General features: G+C 40.3%; 10 protein-coding genes across 13 annotated transcripts; 5 read left to right on the forward strand and 5 right to left on the reverse strand.

The window, feature by feature from the left end:
* Positions 1-174: 174 nt before the first annotated feature.
* Positions 175-616, reverse strand: LOC119553206. The gene is made up of 2 exons (XM_037863459.1): positions 465-616; positions 175-400 (listed from the first exon to the last, which is right to left on the reverse strand). The coding sequence occupies exons 1-2, from the start codon at positions 520-522 to the stop codon at positions 261-263; spliced, it is 198 nt and encodes a 65-aa protein (XP_037719387.1). The 5' UTR covers positions 523-616; the 3' UTR covers positions 175-260.
* Positions 617-690: 74 nt separating this feature from the next.
* Positions 691-2444, reverse strand: LOC119553205 (nuclear envelope phosphatase-regulatory subunit 1 homolog). Of its 2 annotated transcripts, none has more exons than XM_037863457.1 (4): positions 2266-2444; positions 2094-2165; positions 1891-2037; positions 691-1104 (listed from the first exon to the last, which is right to left on the reverse strand). In XM_037863457.1, exons 1-4 carry the CDS (start codon positions 2285-2287, stop codon positions 950-952), a joined length of 396 nt encoding a protein of 131 aa, XP_037719385.1. In that variant the 5' UTR covers positions 2288-2444; the 3' UTR covers positions 691-949. The 2 variants fall into 2 exon arrangements, with proteins under 2 accessions (XP_037719385.1, XP_037719386.1); XM_037863458.1 differs by having other exon boundaries at positions 1891-2025; positions 2266-2442.
* Positions 2445-2855: 411 nt separating this feature from the next.
* LOC119553211 (histone-lysine N-methyltransferase E(z)) lies at positions 2856-6496 on the forward strand. 2 transcript variants are annotated; one of them, XM_037863468.1, is made up of 8 exons: positions 2856-3075; positions 3142-3870; positions 4123-4283; positions 4469-4483; positions 4828-4925; positions 4986-5175; positions 5244-5813; positions 6042-6496. In XM_037863468.1, exons 1-8 carry the CDS (start codon positions 2954-2956, stop codon positions 6449-6451), a joined length of 2295 nt encoding a protein of 764 aa, XP_037719396.1. In that variant the 5' UTR covers positions 2856-2953; the 3' UTR covers positions 6452-6496. The 2 variants fall into 2 exon arrangements, with proteins under 2 accessions (XP_037719396.1, XP_037719397.1); XM_037863469.1 differs by lacking the exon at positions 4469-4483 and having other exon boundaries at positions 6042-6451.
* On the reverse strand, positions 6471-10003 carry LOC119553213 (chromosome transmission fidelity protein 8 homolog). The gene is made up of 3 exons (XM_037863470.1): positions 9879-10003; positions 6895-7018; positions 6471-6824 (listed from the first exon to the last, which is right to left on the reverse strand). Exons 1-3 carry the CDS (start codon positions 9896-9898, stop codon positions 6519-6521), a joined length of 450 nt encoding a protein of 149 aa, XP_037719398.1. The 5' UTR covers positions 9899-10003; the 3' UTR covers positions 6471-6518.
* LOC119553210 (general transcription and DNA repair factor IIH helicase subunit XPB) lies at positions 7122-9785 on the reverse strand. The gene is made up of 3 exons (XM_037863467.1): positions 9651-9785; positions 7778-9588; positions 7122-7723 (listed from the first exon to the last, which is right to left on the reverse strand). The coding sequence occupies exons 1-3, from the start codon at positions 9700-9702 to the stop codon at positions 7178-7180; spliced, it is 2409 nt and encodes an 802-aa protein (XP_037719395.1). The 5' UTR covers positions 9703-9785; the 3' UTR covers positions 7122-7177.
* Positions 10004-10184: 181 nt separating the features above from the next.
* On the forward strand, positions 10185-11021 carry LOC119554201. Its single transcript, XM_037865002.1, has 5 exons — positions 10185-10388; positions 10448-10531; positions 10588-10735; positions 10791-10874; positions 10926-11021. Exons 1-5 carry the CDS (start codon positions 10185-10187, stop codon positions 10994-10996), a joined length of 591 nt encoding a protein of 196 aa, XP_037720930.1. The 3' UTR covers positions 10997-11021.
* A 23-nt stretch (positions 11022-11044) lies between these two features.
* Positions 11045-11946, forward strand: LOC119554200. Of its 2 annotated transcripts, none has more exons than XM_037865001.1 (5): positions 11045-11258; positions 11316-11399; positions 11456-11603; positions 11659-11760; positions 11826-11905. In XM_037865001.1, exons 1-5 carry the CDS (start codon positions 11079-11081, stop codon positions 11903-11905), a joined length of 594 nt encoding a protein of 197 aa, XP_037720929.1. In that variant the 5' UTR covers positions 11045-11078. The 2 variants fall into 2 exon arrangements, with proteins under 2 accessions (XP_037720929.1, XP_037720928.1); XM_037865000.1 differs by having other exon boundaries at positions 11046-11258; positions 11823-11946.
* Positions 11947-12891: 945 nt separating this feature from the next.
* Positions 12892-13686, forward strand: LOC119554647. The gene is made up of 3 exons (XM_037865648.1): positions 12892-13029; positions 13087-13318; positions 13380-13686. The coding sequence occupies exons 1-3, from the start codon at positions 12916-12918 to the stop codon at positions 13622-13624; spliced, it is 591 nt and encodes a 196-aa protein (XP_037721576.1). The 5' UTR covers positions 12892-12915; the 3' UTR covers positions 13625-13686.
* Positions 13687-14048: 362 nt separating this feature from the next.
* On the reverse strand, positions 14049-14913 carry LOC119554661. The gene is made up of 4 exons (XM_037865663.1): positions 14786-14913; positions 14637-14720; positions 14423-14570; positions 14049-14353 (listed from the first exon to the last, which is right to left on the reverse strand). The coding sequence occupies exons 1-4, from the start codon at positions 14894-14896 to the stop codon at positions 14085-14087; spliced, it is 612 nt and encodes a 203-aa protein (XP_037721591.1). The 5' UTR covers positions 14897-14913; the 3' UTR covers positions 14049-14084.
* Positions 14914-16126: 1213 nt separating this feature from the next.
* Positions 16127-17017, forward strand: LOC119554598. The gene is made up of 4 exons (XM_037865581.1): positions 16127-16366; positions 16424-16542; positions 16615-16765; positions 16824-17017. Exons 1-4 carry the CDS (start codon positions 16198-16200, stop codon positions 16961-16963), a joined length of 579 nt encoding a protein of 192 aa, XP_037721509.1. The 5' UTR covers positions 16127-16197; the 3' UTR covers positions 16964-17017.

The following is a 17017-nucleotide window of genomic DNA, read 5'->3' on the forward strand; positions in this document are numbered from 1 at the left end:
ACAAACTAAATAAAGATTTATATATGCGGTAAGAGCGAGAAGAAACTGATGAAAAAACTATAGAGAATGCTGAATCAAAATAAATATCACGCAAAATCAACCACATAAATGTTTTTTAAATGATCCTGACTATTTTGTTAATTTTTAAAACCCAGAAAATTGAAATGATTCAAGTACATTTTTCAATATTGCTCTTTATTTAAATTTAAAGGCGTTTGAAGATCGATGAAAGTGCCGTCACGCCTTAGTCATCCTGGAGTCTAGCCGCAGCAGGCGACATCGTCATGCTTGCGCGGAGTCTTCTCGTCGTCGAGGTACACTGGTGCGCTGCGCACCACCTGATGATGGTGATGGTCAAGATCAACCATCGGGGCATCATTCTCGTTGGCTTGGGGTAGAGCTAAAAATACAGGAGAACCAGTTAATTGGAGTCTATTTCGAGGACTATCCACTGCAATCCTTGCCAGAAGCCATGAAGAAGGCGAGGCCCAAGATGAGAGTGCACAGGAGTAGGAACTTCATGGTAAAGCTGGCTTGTTGTACAGATGGCTCGGTTGCTTCTGATGCTCTACAACTGTCCAGACTCCCTATTTATACGAAATGCAGGTCTGGAAAAACCGCCCCAAATTGGCAAAAACACTTGTCGTTGCACAATTTATGGGAACCTCGTTAGCTATAAAGTAATTGAAATTGAAATGTAGCTTGTTGTATTTGGCAGCGATGGGTAACGCTATTAACGAAACACATAAAGCTTAACAATTGAGTTTTCTCTTTTTTCCGTTTTTTTTTTTTGTACAATGGAGCTTCTATAATTAAACAAGGGTAAAAAGGAGAAATAAGGGGGTACGTTAAAATTACGCTTACAAAGCGAGGGTGTCCGAATTAACATATAAGCAAAGAAAAGGGAACTAGCATTAACTAATTAAATGTCCTGAGGGCGGGCCGATGCTCATGTACTGTTGTTGTTACTCTGGCGCGGCTTTAGTATCAGCTTCCCCGTGTCATCACAGCTCATATTAAAATCTCCCAGTACCGTTCGCGTTCGGGACGTGATAATCTGCGGCGCTATGACCAGTTTCTGTATGCCCAGGATGAAGAGGACGACTGAAAGAAAGGATAAGAGAATTGCATTTAATACCTATTTAGTATTAATTATAAAGTATTAAATTCCATCATAACTAAGTTAAAAAATATTAGCCCTTAGACCTAGTTGGTATAAGAACTAATTTCCTCAGTTCATTTAGCCGCTTAAAAGCAAAAAAACCCTTAAATGCATTATTAGATTAGCTATTTTTACTGTAGTGACAAGGCAAATGGCATCTTATCAGTTGATTTGATGACCTGATTAATTCATTAAAAGGAATAACATTTGATAAACCAGCTTAGACAAATATTAGGGGGCTGATACGTAATATTATTCTACATTTAAACATTATACTTTAAAAAGGTGCTCAATAATGTTTTTATCTAAGATTTTATGTGATTAAAGACTATAATATTTGGGAAAATCGTTCTTGTTTCATTCCGGATACTACACTTATTTATTTTACCTGTTCACTGGGTACACATCTGATTTTTAACCTCTCCTTTAATGTTATTTGCCTTGTTATGGTAATAATATTATAATCATCTTTGAATGTACATATTAATATTTCGTCTTGCTCTCGAAGTACATACATATATGCATTACTACTAATATGTAGGGTATTAGATAATGTTGAAGAGCCTACATACATACATGTGTATGAAAAGAAAGAACGTGCTCCAGTAATTGCTTAGTACTAAAATGCATACATTAAACGAGGTTCTACGACCATGGCCTATGACTAAGTATAAACCAGACTAAAACCGATATGCGGTTGGACATATCATTTATCCAGAGGCTCTTACTCAATGTCAAGGTGGCGACTGTGAAGATGGGATGGATCCATAAGGACTCCGTTAGCGGTACGACGGTGGTGCGTGGGTCGCGTAGCCAGTACCAGGCGCTGATGGCCGTGCACATGGACATGGCGGACAGGACAACTGCAAGAAGTTCTACTGTTATTACGGGCCGTACTGCTCCCGTTTTTCATTTGCCGGGTTTAACTTACTGCGCCAGCGGAACGTCGAGGGACGGTACGATGAAACCACTTCGGTGAGGCGCCGCTCGAAGGCCTTTAGATCTATGTAGTATATAAAGGAGCAACGAAAACAAACCCGGTTATAGTTGGTAAACATAGTCAGTGGGTTGCGCGTTTTTCGGGGCTTGTCCCGGTGGCCTACCTTCGCAGGCTGAGGGTTCCATTGCAGCTATTTCCTCAATGCTCGTGGCCGCCTTGATGCGATTAAATTTGTCCAGCTTAATTGTTGCAAAATTTCCTAGTTTTTGATAGGATTCTCATAGCTTTCTTTCCTTTTTTTATGTTTTTGATGATATCCCACGTTAGCCAACACTAATGGCTAATGGCCTTTACAAACACTAAAAGTCATGGGCTTAGCGAAGGGGATTACAATATCACCCCCTTCAGTTCTGAATTATATTTATATTTCATATTATAATTTCATATTATAAATTGTAAAGATTTTATTTTAAAAACAAATGGTCAACTAGAGAAAACACCAAAAGAATAAGCAAATATGTTAAACAATTTACTGCGTGTTAAAAACATACAATAAAATGCAAGTTGCCTACCTTCATAATTGAAAGTTTAGTTTAATGCAAGGAGTATATATATTGATATAGTTTTCTTTTCTCAATATTAATATATTTTTATGATTAATCTTTAAATTTAAAAGTAATTGTTAAGTAAGAACCCCACAAAATATTTTTTGCCCGCGTCCATGGGTGAGGATTTTTATCTCCAAGTAAAACGGTCACACAGCTGTTGCGAAAAAAAAGGCGGAAAATAAACGTTGAAAAGCATTTGATTTTCGAGTGAATGCAGCAAAGTTAAAGTATTTAAACATCGCCATGAACAACACCAAGGTGCCGCCCGAATGGAAGAGGCGTGTCAAGTCGGAATACATCAAAATCAGACAACAGAAGCGCTACAAACGCGCTGACGAGATCAAGGAGGCGTGGATAAAGAACTGGTAAGCGCGGGAAGGAAAAGGCGGAAGTCTGGACTCGAAAAAGTATCTAAATCTATATCCTCACAGGGACGAGCACAACCACAATGTACAAGATCTGTACTGCGAGTCGAAAGTTTGGCAGGCTAAACCCTACGATCCGCCGCATGTGGACTGCGTGAAGCGAGCGGAGGTAACCAGCTACAATGGCATCCCCAGCGGACCCCAAAAGATTCCCATCTGCGTGATCAACGCCGTAACGCCCATACCCACCATGTACACGTGGGCCCCAACCCAGCAGAACTTCATGGTCGAGGATGAGACGGTGCTGCACAATATCCCTTACATGGGCGACGAGGTTCTCGACAAGGATGGCAAGTTCATCGAGGAGTTGATCAAGAACTACGACGGCAAGGTGCACGGCGACAAGGATCCCTCGTTCATGGACGATGCCATCTTTGTGGAACTGGTCCACGCCCTCATGCGTTCCTACAGCAAGGAGTTGGAGGAAGCTACTCCGGGAACGTCCACTTCCGTTAAGGTGGAGACATCTGTCAAGTCCAAAGATGGGGATGAGGTTGGGGATGTTGATGTGGAAGGCGAATCCCCCAAGAAGCTTGAGGATAAAACCGAAAACAAAGTCGAGGAGCCAGCGCTAGATAAGAAGGAAAAGGAGGAACCTGAGGCAACTGAAGGTGCTGATGTCAAACCCGCCGTTGAAGATGTCAAGGACAAGCTGCCCTTTCCTGCTCCCATTATTTTCCAGGCCATCAGCGCCAATTTTCCAGACAAGGGCACTGCACAGGAGCTCAAAGAAAAGTATGTATTGTATAACTAACTGAGTAGTATAAGGGTTAATTAGAAAATAAGGATACTGTTTGAGGAACCTAGTAAAATCAAGCAGAATGAAATATAGCTTTGGATAGCTGAATCGAAACAAATTAAGAAGAGGCTTGCAGTTGTAGGAATTAGAGAGGAATATATATATTTATGTTGTTCAAAAAAATAATATAATTAATATAATGAAGTAGAAATGAATGTAATTAAATTATCCATTATTTTTCTTTCCAGGTACATCGAGCTCACGGAGCACCAGGATCCCGAGCGACCCCAGGAGTGTACCCCCAATATAGATGGCATCAAGGCCGAAAGCGTTTCCCGGGAGAGGACCATGCACTCCTTCCACACACTCTTCTGCCGAAGATGCTTCAAATACGACTGCTTTCTGCACCGTAAGTTTAACCGTGGGAACTGCTGCCAGCTGGGTTACCTAATGACTTTACGTTTTGTTTTTGCTTTTCTTTTCTTGTTTGGAAACAATATTATCTTGCCAAAAAAAAAAAACAATCTGTACCATTTCTTAAATCCCAAAAAACACGAAATTCGAAACTGTTGTATTGAATTAATTGCAATTTAGGTCACCATGTGCAGGGTGAGTCGTTGTTGTAGTTGTTGTTTCGATAACCACACGCACACACTCTCATGCCGTTAGCCCGTCCACGCCTCCGCATCCTCATCTCGCTGTCTATGAATATAATTATAATAATCCCTCATATCTGTGGATAATTGGCTCTGTTTGTCATGTGTCTAAATTGATTCTTCGGTGTTGCTCACCTCATTCCGTGTGGCTTTGCCTTGACCATTTCTGTATCTGTATCTATATCTCTCTCTCGAAAAGTAACCGATTACCCTCATGCTAATCCAAAAGCGTTTCATGGACATCAAGTGTATTTTGATCGCTTCAATCCTTCTAATCCCGCTGCTCTATTTCCACAGGCTTGCAGGGACATGCTGGTCCCAATCTGCAGAAGCGTCGCTATCCGGAGCTAAAGACCTTTGCCGATCCCTGCAGCAACTCCTGCTACATGTTGATTGTAAGTGGGATATCAAATACTCTAAGAAATTTATAACGTATCTTTAATCTTAACTTACAGGATGGCATGAAGGAAAAGCTGGCGGCCGATAGCAAAACGCCACCCATTGATTCCTGTAATGAGGCTAGCTCCGAGGACAGTAATGACAGCAATAGTCAGTTTAGCAACAAGGACTTTAGCCACGAGAATAGCAAGGATAATGGTCTGACTGTAAATAGCGCAGCCGTGGCTGAGATTAACTCAATTATGGGTGAGTTTGGAATAATAAATAATCAATAATTTTGTTCAATTTAAAACCATACTATTTTGCCCTTCCAGCCGGCATGATGAACATAACCAGCACGCAGTGCGTCTGGACTGGCGCTGATCAAGCTCTTTACCGCGTCTTACACAAAGTTTATCTGAAAAACTATTGCGCAATTGCGCATAACATGCTTACAAAGACGTGCCGTCAGGTGTATGAGTTTGCCCAGAAGGAGGATGCCGAGTTCAGTTTCGAGGATCTGCGACAGGACTTCACGCCACCGCGCAAGAAGAAGAAAAAGCAACGCCTGTGGTCGCTGCATTGCCGAAAGATTCAGCTGAAAAAGGACTCGTCCTCGAATCACGTGTACAACTACACTCCCTGCGACCATCCGGGTCATCCCTGCGACGCGAACTGCTCGTGCATTCAGACGCAGAACTTCTGTGAGAAATTCTGCAACTGCAGCAGCGATTGCCAGAATCGTTTCCCCGGCTGTCGCTGCAAGGCTCAGTGCAACACGAAGCAGTGTCCTTGCTACCTGGCGGTGCGCGAGTGCGATCCTGATCTTTGCCAGGCCTGCGGAGCCGATCAGTTCAAGCTGACCAAAATCACATGCAAGAATGTTTGCGTGCAGCGGGGACTGCGTAAGAAATTTCATTATATATTTATACTTTACATTTTAACCCCAAAGAGAGCTTAATCAATATAGGCACTCTTTAAGGATACTTAAAAACTCACTATCATCTTCAATTTTGAATGGCAACTATTCAACTATTTAAAATGATTTCCTTCTTACATGGTTAAAAATTAGCTTGCTAGCTTAAAACTCTAAAGATATTTTCATCTAATCAAATCAAATCTCTCTTACCCAGACAAACACCTGCTCATGGCTCCCTCTGACATTGCCGGCTGGGGCATCTTCCTCAAGGAGGGCGCCCAAAAGAATGAGTTCATCTCCGAATACTGTGGGGAGATCATTTCCCAAGACGAGGCCGATCGCCGTGGCAAAGTCTACGACAAGTACATGTGTTCGTTCCTCTTCAATCTGAACAACGATTTCGTTGTGGATGCCACCCGAAAGGGCAACAAGATTCGATTCGCCAACCATTCCATTAATCCCAACTGCTATGCCAAGGTAATGATGGTCACCGGCGACCATCGCATCGGCATCTTTGCCAAGCGGGCCATTCAGCCCGGTGAGGAGCTCTTCTTTGACTACAGATACGGACCCACAGAGCAACTGAAGTTCGTGGGCATCGAGCGTGAGATGGAAATTGTTTAATAAAGAGTCTACTTATGAATAGATTATCATAAAAAGCGAATAAAACTATATTTTACAAAACATACATTCAAACAGATTTGGCCACATTGGCTATGATTGGCTTGGGTCGCGATTTGAAGATCAATTTTTTAGTGCAAACTGCGCGGACGGTATACTCGGTTCTCTGGCGACTCTTATGCTCCTGGGCAATCGTGTGATCCAGCACGGTACGCTCTGCTCCTGTGGTGGCATTCATCATGCTTACATCCTGAGATGCCATGCTCATGTCCAGCAATCGTTCACCCTCATTGGTCTTGGACTTTTCCAGGACAGCAAATGGCTTGTCCAACTTTTGCTCACGCCCCTGAAGAATGTGGTGACCTATGATGAGAATCTGGTAATAACAAGAAGAAATTAATTAGGGGTTTTTTGTCTTATTTAGATTGTAGAAATTGTCCACTCACAGGTTGACCGTATTTATTGTAGTACAGATCGCCAATAAACTGGTCGTGCATGTCCTGGTTGCTCCTCACCTCCAGGTCGCCCTGCAGCTCTATAATAGCCCAATCACCTTTGCCGGCACTTTGTCTGAAATAAAGGATTACAGCATTTTTATTTATTTTTTAAAAGTACCTAAAACAGATTTAGAAAGAATATTAATGCTACCCGAAACCCTTTGCATTGCAAAAAATAACTTTTTTAAAGAATTTTATTCATGCTTCACAGCTTTTAACGACATGCTTAAGTCTATCCCCTGAATTTCTTGAACAGTGGATGCACGCTTCCGACATTCTTGCGTCGATGTTCGTAGTAGATGGCGTCATCCCCGCCTGACATGGAGCTGAGTCCGCCAGCTCGTCTTACAGTGCCGCCAGCACCACCTGGGCGGAAGCCCGGCTCGCCCGGCAGCTTCTCGTCCTCGCAGTCCAAGTCGGAGGCGGACAAGACCAACTGGAGCAGCTGGCCCTGCTCTTCCTGAGTGCCATACATTAAGTCCGCATCCGTGTCCATGCCCTTGAGATGCGTGATAACTTTGTAGCTATAACCCTGGTTAACCAAGAACCGCTGTCGCTTGCGGGAGTAGCTCATCTCCATGGTATCCTGCGAGACGAGGGTGTAGAAGAAGGCATTGTACTCCTCGGCGATGGCGCCCTTCTTGGCGCGCAGAATACGACCGAGACGCTGAGCCTCCTGACGACGAGAACCTCCATGCGAAGAAATCTGAATGAGCACATTCGCCTCTGGCAAATCGAAGCTGGTGTCGGCCACTTTGGACACGAAGATTGTGTTTACCTATAAGGCATAAGGCTATATTAAAAGTTCTTAATATCATTGAATTCTACTTACCTTGGAGTTAAATTTGAAGTTCTGCAGGATCTGGATACGCTCGTTCTGCGAGGTGGGACCATAGATGAAAGGCTTGTTCATTTTGATCGCATAGTGTTTTAGCGCAAACACATTATCCGAGAAGACAATCGTTTTGTCGCCGCGCTGCTCGTGATATTTAATCAGAAATTGGCAGCTACGGAACTTGGAGGGATTCATCACATAGAGAAGCATCTTCTTTGAGGTCTTGGTGGTCAGGTACTCGCGGTAGAACTCCGGGGACATGGGGCACCACACCTCGGCACACTGAACGCGTGCAATGTAGCCCTTCTTTTGCAGCTCCAACCAGTTGGCCTCGTATAGCTTGGGTCCAATGAGAAAGTTGAGATCGGCAATCTTGTCATCTTCACGAAGAAGTGTGGCCGTTAGACCCAGCTTGCAGTGGGATTGAACGATGGTAAGCACGCGACGGAACATTTTGGCTGGGATTGTGTGCACCTCGTCCAGCACCATGATGCCCCATTCCTGCTCCTGCAGCCAGCGCATCGTCTGCTCGGCTTCCCAGGATCTCTTTTGAGTGTGTGTTATCATGGAATAGGTGGTCACGAGTATGCCGCAACCCATGGGCTTGTCTTTTGCCTCGGAGGTGAATCTGCAAATCATGCTGTCGTCGGCAGTAGACCACATTTTGAACTGCTGCTTCCACTGCTCCACAGAAACACCACTGTTGCAGAGGACCAGGGCTCTCTTTCGCACGGTACAGCATGCTGTAACGCCCACCAGGGATTTTCCAGCACCGCAGGGAAGTACAATAACCCCAGAGCGGGCTCTTCCATTGCCGAACATCTTGCGCAGACTCTTCTCCTGATATGGACGCAGAACGGCAGCGGGTTTGAGGTCTATATTGATGTCTGGATTGTTGGTATCGTTGCGGAAATCGTACTCCGCCAACAGAGGATGCTCGATCTCGATGCAGCGCTTTTGGATCACCTCGATCTTCTCCTGGGCCACTTCAAAGGAAACAGTCTTCAAGTTGGCCTCATCTTCGTCCTCCTCTTCCTTGTCGATTTTCTCGTAGAAGTCTGTGATATCTTCGGGCACTACAGTGGTTCCATCTGCGGCTACAGGAGCTCCAGGAGCTGCTGCAGGAACCTCTGCCGGCTTGTCAGTGGCTCCAGGAGGCAATTTTGTGCCGAATTGGGTGATGGCCTTGCCGTCCAGAGTGCCCTGGATAAAGTCCTCGCCCTCGCTGCGTATCAATCGGCACTTTTGAATCACTGGATCTTTGAGTAACTTCTGAAGCACCTCGGGATGTGGTGACTCTATAAAGTACTTGTTGTGCTTCAAGACCAGCTTGACCTTGCCATAGGATAGGGTGCAGAGTCTGATGAACTCCAGGATGCCGTCGGGAATACTGGTCTTACTCAATCTCTTGAGGTATTCTACAATGTCATGGGTTTGCAGGCCCACCGAAACGGCGGCGTATAAACTGTAGGCGGTTAGTTTATATTCATGGATGTGCTCGGGACGACAGACGGGCTCCGAGATGGCGATTAGAAAGTCATGGGCGTGCTTGTAAACAGGTGAAAAAGATTCCAGGAAGACGTGACCATTGGGAGCCACCCAAAGTGGACGATTGCCGTGATCCGGACGCAGTTGCATCTGCGCCCGGTAATCCTTGGCCCCATACTCATCCGTATTGATTTGCTCATCATTGGTTTCCGCATTCTTGGATGCTGCCCCAGGAACTCCGTCCGATTCCGTGGCATCCAAGCTATCATTGTCATCCACCAGTTGGGTGAAGGCCTCATCCTCGGCACGCCGCTTTTTGGCTGTGTGGAAATCCCTCTAATTACACAAAAATTCGGTGGTTTTCCATTTGCCTCATACTCACCGAACTTGTCCGAGCCACTGCGATCCTTTTTTGATTTTTTTGGCGGCCCCATTTAAACAAAAACCAACAATAATTTCACAATAAATAAAATTACAGACTGCCAGAAACCAGCCGACAATAAGCCTAACAGGTGGCAACGCTGCCACTTGTAGCCAGAAACTGCACGTCTTTTTAACTGACTTACACCTTATCTTAAGCCTTACTTAAAGTTTATTTCAAGCTACTTACGTCTTCACTAAAATGGGCATCTTCTTTTCAGTTGGTACAATGAGAAATAAATATAAAAAAGTCGCATAAACAAAGTAGACCGCCTAAAAGCACCTTTCACACGTCTTGCAACACTGATAAATCGATTGACGATAGTCGTGAAGCGTTGCCACCATGTATCTCGTCAGCTGTTTACAGTTTGAGGGCCACTGTGTATTTAAAATTAAATTTAAAACTGTCTTTTTATTTTATAGATTTCTAAATGTAATCCCAAGTGCTTTGATCTAATGCTCATTAGATGTGAAAAAAACATTCTGTGCACATAAAATGGCCGCCGAAAAGAAGAAACCGCCGCCGAAAAAAAAGACGCCCGAGAAGAAGAAGAACGGGGACAAGTCAAAAAATAAATCGGACTCCGAAAAAGATGCTTTACATTCCACTCTCTTAAAGATATGTTATATAATAGCCATTTCCGATCTGCTACATTCCTTGTATTTCAGTGTTCAAGCAATGATGCTAATGGTTAAAAAGGTAGGTGATGGAAAAATATAATATATTTAATAAATAATATATTCTAATGAAATCTATAGTTTAGCGTGTTTGCTATGCTAGCGGTTCTGGGTGTCATTTTCTGGGTTATAATTGTCATTATGTTGCTTGTTGGGTTATGCAAGGTTTGTTCTTAATGTTTTTTATATCCTAACTTGTTTTAATATTAAATCCACATCAGCGCAAGCCAGGTTTGGTTCGATTTTGGATTATATTTTCTTTAGCCGGCTTTATAACCGACATAATATTTCTGCTGTGGGGCCTTGCGACTTCACTCACTGTGGATTGGGACCGTCTTCGAGAGTTTTCAATCATTTTTCTTGGCATATGTGAGTTCGATATAACATTTATTTTGTATTTAAATAATTATTTAATTGTTTTTAGTTATTGAAAGTTGCTGCTTATTTTTTATACATCGTTATTATAAAGTTATGGGTGAGAAACCAAAAGAGAAAAGGACTTTATGCTGTAAGCCAGCACTTGATTAATATTCATGTTAATCTAATTATTTCCCAATAGGTGGCGGAGGAAATAATGATAAGAAAAATAAAAATAACAAAAACTCAAAAAAGAAGAAGGGCAAAAAATAAAAAAATAAAGTAATTTGTAGTAGTATAGAAAAAGCGACCAGTTGGCCTTGTTTTTTTGTTCTAAAATAAAACATATTTTTATATGCTGGCTTTAAAAATTTGTCTGGTTAATCAAAAGGAGTATAAAGTAATGGCGTTTGACCTGGAAGAGTGGAATATTCCTAGGGATAATCTCCTAAGGAGTTGCTTTCTGATTGCCGCATTTGAATTATTGCGCTCACTGTATTTCTCGTTTAGTTCCGTTTCTGTCATGATTTCGCATGTAAGTGATATTAAAAATATTTACAATATTTAAGCAAAGTTTTCCTGAATCATTTAGACAAATTCGTATTCAATTTTGGCTTACCTGAGTACAATAGCTTGGATTTTAACTGTTGTTGGACTTTTTGTGGGTCTATGGAAGGTATGCATTCTTAACAAATTATTTATATTTTAACAATTGATTTATTTATTTTTAAGGGTCGTCCAACTCTCCTCGTATTTTGGCTGCTTTTCTCTGGCTTTGCGACTGCTATGGATATAATTTATCTTATATGGAATGTAACTTCCTCTCCTGTTTTCGACGTAGATCATTTCAAGCACTGGACTATTTTATATTTCGGAATTTGTAGGTTAACCTTATATAATATTTAGGAAAATTTAGTTTTAAAGCATCTTCACAGTTTATGAGTGCACTGGCTTGTACTTGGTATTTAGGTATTTCAGAAGATTATATTCCTATTGTCTTTTGGAAGGCGGCAACTATGATTGGTTCTCTAAAGATGGTAAAGTAAAATATATACTTAAGCCGTATACTACATGAAAAACCTCATTTTTAGAAACACAGAAGACTGTAGAAAAGATGATGCAACTGAAACAATATCTACAACTTCAAATGCAAAGACTTCTGAAAAGACAAATGAGGGATAAAATCAAGAAAAATCTTAAAGAACAAAAAATATTAGTTATTTTGATTATGTTTCAAAAAATAAAATTTTTATTTCGTGCAATCTTTTGATTTCAATTTACCGGCCAAGTGGGAGGACCAAATCAATTCCCGCCCCGACACAAACAATAATAATAATTGACTTACACAGTTTTCCATCTTTTTGCCGTTGCCTTCGAGGATGGGGCCCGAGAACCTAGTCACGTTGCCAACGGGGGACCAGGACAAGGACTATCCAATCTCCAGGGCCTGCTGACAAAACAAATGCCATAAATGAAGAGCGGACAGATGGTCGCACAAAACTTGTCATATCGTCGTCGGCAAAAGACACTTCACATTGGTGTAGGTTGTTTTGAGAATCTACTAACCATGGGTTTTAAAAGCCTTGTATTTGCATGGAAATACAAATATTGTGGGAATAAGTGCTAAGAACTTGTGTAGTACTATGTATTACCTACCATTTAAATATATATAAATAAATCAAAATACATTTTATATACTTTTTTTTTTATTGGTCAAACAATATAAAACTTTATTGTAAAAAAAATATTTCCTTCATTAATAAAATCTTTTCTAAAAAATCCTACTCTTTTTTAAGTCTAAGATATCAATATTTTTTAACAAGTAAAAATTAATACAAATTTATTCGATTATTAATTTTATAAATGTAAATGAAAAGCTTGATAAATTTAGCAATGATTAATACCATTCCCCAAATTAGTTGTATAAAAAGAGAGAGTTCTAAGTCATCCAATATAGAAAATTAAATAACAGTTATTAAAGAAAATGCGATTTATATTATATTTGCCCACTGTCCAATCATTTACAACCACTGTGCGCTGTCTAGGACTTTTGGCAATCAAACGGCATTGATTAACAGGCAGCGAAGACCCCTGGAACCCATTCCCCTCTCGGCAAGTACGTGCTTATCATCATTATAGCTTTGATTTAGTAGACAACATTCCCAGTGAGGAGATGAACCTTAGCTGGGGCAATGGGGTCAAATTCTGATGGATATTTAGTGCCCTGCGCCTATTGCATCGCTTTGCTGGACTTCATATCCGCCGTGCTATTCGCAATTATCTCAGGAGTGGTATTTGCCAGGCATGTAAGACGGTTCGCCCATCCTTTCAGTATACAAATGGGTAAATTTCGGTATTTGCAGGGTAATTGGTCAGCCCTGGTGGCGCTGATCTTCACCATCTTCTGGATGGTCATCATCATCGTTCTCATAGCTGGCATCTACAGAAGAAAACTGGGATTGGTACGTTTTTGGCTGGTGTTTACGTGCCTGGGAATACTTTTGGATGGAGTTATTTTGCTCTATGGCCTGACTTTGGCCATATCTGTGAACTGGGAGGGTGTAAAAATCACAGTGCTGCCATTCGTGGGATTGGGTTAGTAACTATAAAACATTCACTAGTTTTATTTACGAAGCATATGGTTTATCATTTACAGCTGTGGAAATGACTTTTGTCTACATAATTTACCTCTTTTATTTGGATATGATTGGATACATTCCACCGGAAACGTTTTATGAAGAGCCTCGCAGAGAAATAAGTGGCTGCGATGTGGTTTATACCGAGGAAAAGGAAAAACCAGTGGATCGTAGGGACTTAAAACGCATGGAAAAACAAGCTAAAGAACGTATGAAAAAGGATAAAGCTGTTTTGAAAAAACTCCAAAAACAAATGCGAAAATGAATTTATTAGATATTACTTGTTTGTATTTTTAAAATAATTTAAGATATATATTTTCCAGTGAACATTCTTGATTAGAACTCTAGAAAGCACAGTATCCTTTGTATTCGTTCTAGTCTGGCACAAAGCTCTTTAACTTTTATCACATTTAGGATGCGGACCTCTTCACACCTACACAAAGCACTCACACAGGCATGCATGTGCCAATGTTAAACAGAAAATCCTTTTAAAATAATTTGCTCAGTAGCGAGTGAAGAAAAAATCAAGAAGAGTACATTCATGTTTAGCGAATGCGTACCCCTGAATGCCCTGTTAAAATAAATAATCCATATTTTACGCAAAAAAAAAAAGGTAAATAATTTTGAAACGTGTTTTTTGATTTACAATAAAATGAATTAGCATTATTTTTTGCATTTAATATGTCATGTTTTCAAAATATAAAATAAATATATAAATCTTTATTTTATGGAGCCAAACTGCTCTCAGAAGATCTAGAAAAACTCAGTTTCATGGGATGTGATGGGGCGTTATGAACTATTTTTCCCCTGGGATGTTGGATTTGGGGATATCTTTTGGGCTGATAATTATTATTATATTGACGTTGGCGACTGGGTTCCGGAAAATTGTGATTTTCTTGTACCTCTTTTGAGGTTAATGCCTTGTGACAGGCCTGACAAAAGGCCAGAGTCACGTAAAATCGTTGAACAATGTACAGGAAAATGCACTCAACAACTGAAAGAAATAAAAAGCCAAGTTAATCGAAAGGCAAACCCAATATAATTTCGCTAATATTGCACTCACCCAATCCCAGGAGCAGCAACAATCCATTTTTGACCAGACCTGTTTGGAAAGAGCTCTCGTTGAAAACGGCATACAAAATCAGGCACATCTCGACCAGGATGCCAAGGCAGGAGAATATAATCCAGGCACGAACACATCTGGGATTGCGCTGTAATTAAGCGGGGGATATACCATTACACCAGCAACGACCATGAACCACTTTGAATGTACATACCATATGAATGCCAAGCAGGAGCATCAGAATCATCGATATCCAAAAAAGGCCAAAAGTAGCCGCAAATATTGTGAGCCAACTCAGCTGGGAAAGATTGTTGATTTGTCACCATTTACTAACATAACTAAAAAGCAACAGGACTTCCTTACGTGTTCACAGATCGTCTTAAAACTGATCAGGGAAAAAAGAAAGGCGCTGGCCAAATCGAAACATCCTATGGCATAGGCCATTATTAACAGCGAATTCCTGCTACGATCCATATTGAAACTAAAAAATATAATTGTTGGCAATTGAAGATACGAAAATCTGATCACTTTGTTTCAAAAATATATTAAAGAAAATATAATTTTAAATTTAATATTATAAAAAAGGGTTTGAATTAAAATCAATATTATAATAAGTTTAGTATTTATTGTTTTAAAATATATTAATATATTTCCATAGACCAAAATTCAATTTTTTTTATGATTTATGAACGAAACGAAGTATTACCCATATAAATATAATAAATAAACTTAAACTGTATTTTAAGCCAATAAAAGTTAGTTAAAAGCCAAAGTGCAATTAAATCTTTCTTTCTTCTTTAATTTATAGCTACTTACTTTATCATATTATACCTCTAGATATTTATAATGATTTTTAAATATGTATTTTTATGGGCTAAGTATCCACATTTCGGTTCAATGCTCTTTCACACCCTCGACAGGGTATCAAAACGGAAACGGAAACGGCAGCCAAGTCTCGCAGCTATGGATGTCGCATCTATTTATGCTGGGGAAAAATGAGACATACCACCGTATATGTATGTGCTCGTATAGCCATACATAATGCTGTGCTGATGAAATACGTGCGGCGGCAGTCCACACGCACACAGCCATTACTCCACCCCTGTGTGTGTGAGCGAGAGCAGGGGGGAATCCCCGTTGACAAATATAATTTACTTTTTTCGCGCTCATTTGCAACTTGGGTGAACGAAGTGGGAGCACATCTCGATCCCCCGGGGCGCTACAAAACCTTTTTAAAACATCTCACTTCCAGTTTAAGTTTTGCCAACAGGAGCAACAGGAATCTTGAACAGGACTTCTGTTCTTTAGCATGCTTTTGCCAAATTTTTTTAAATGTTTTATTAAATTTGCAAACCTTTTAAAATAAAATCATTAAAACATATAAATCTACATACTTTTTTTATAATGCTTATTTAATGTTAATGCTAATAAATAGACTTATATTTTTATATTTAATTTGAAATGGCAGAGGACAAGCAATTTACCTTGCGAAGCGAAGGCAAAAATATTTGTTTAACATTTGATTTTTTATTTAATTTTTTATTAGAGAAATAAGTGTATATTTCCCTTCTTCTTCCAGAGTTTGTTAACCACAATGAAATTTTCGCATTTGCGATTTTCAGCGTCTGTTTGCAGACGGCAAACAACTTATTAAACAAGCAAAATCCACCTATTTGTTTATAATTTAATTATTTTCGGAAAAAGACTTAGCAAAATTTGTCAAAAGAAATGTTGGTTGAAACTTTGAAATAACAACTGAAAAGAAGCTGATCATCATGAATGCATTGAATGCCTTTGGAATGGCCATCGGTTGGATGGACATTGTGGGCGTGCTGTTCTTCGAACTGATAATGTTCCTAATGATGAGACGTCGTCGTTTGGCCAAGGAATCAGAAGACGTGGCACTTGAAGCGGCCATGCAAAATCAGAGGAAAACTTTCCCCAGTGAGTGTAGTTTATAAGGTTTATTTTTCGATATTGTGTCCACTATGTTCCCTTCAGACCTTTTTAGCAGGAAACAACTGACTGAGAACGAAAATGGTTGGATGTTTTGGGGCTATCTGTTGATGCTGAATGTCTGGGTTGCAGTTACACTGCTCATGATAGCTGGCATCTCAATGGTGGGTAAAAATATCACGGGGATTCCCATTAATTTTTTTCCCTTTACTTTCACCCCCTTTAACCTCTTTCAGCACAAACCGGAGCTTATGACGTTTTGGTTGATTTGGAGCGCTTGTGGCTTAGTCTTCGATGCCCTCTTCATTTTGTGGTGGGTCTACGAACTATTTGTGGGGGACGCCATCGAGGCACTGACCAACATTTTGATCTCTCTGCTGACCATGGGTGAGTTTTTAATGATTAATGAGTAGTTAACTTTCTTATCCTTAATCCATTTTTTTAGCCATTGAGTTCGGTTTCATCTATGTTATTTATATCATCTACAAAAACTTGTCAGAACCCACAAAAGATGTTGACCTTAAATTTAAAGACAAGCCTGGATTTCCTTTTATGATGATCTCAGATCCAAATTTATATATTTAAATTAGTTTCTGTTAGTTTGTGGAATTTAATAAAATTTGTTAAAGTTCCCACCTA

Source organism: Drosophila subpulchrella, chromosome 3L (genome assembly GCF_014743375.2).
Source record: "Drosophila subpulchrella strain 33 F10 #4 breed RU33 chromosome 3L, RU_Dsub_v1.1 Primary Assembly, whole genome shotgun sequence".
Classification (NCBI taxonomy): Eukaryota; Metazoa; Arthropoda; class Insecta; order Diptera; family Drosophilidae; genus Drosophila; species Drosophila subpulchrella.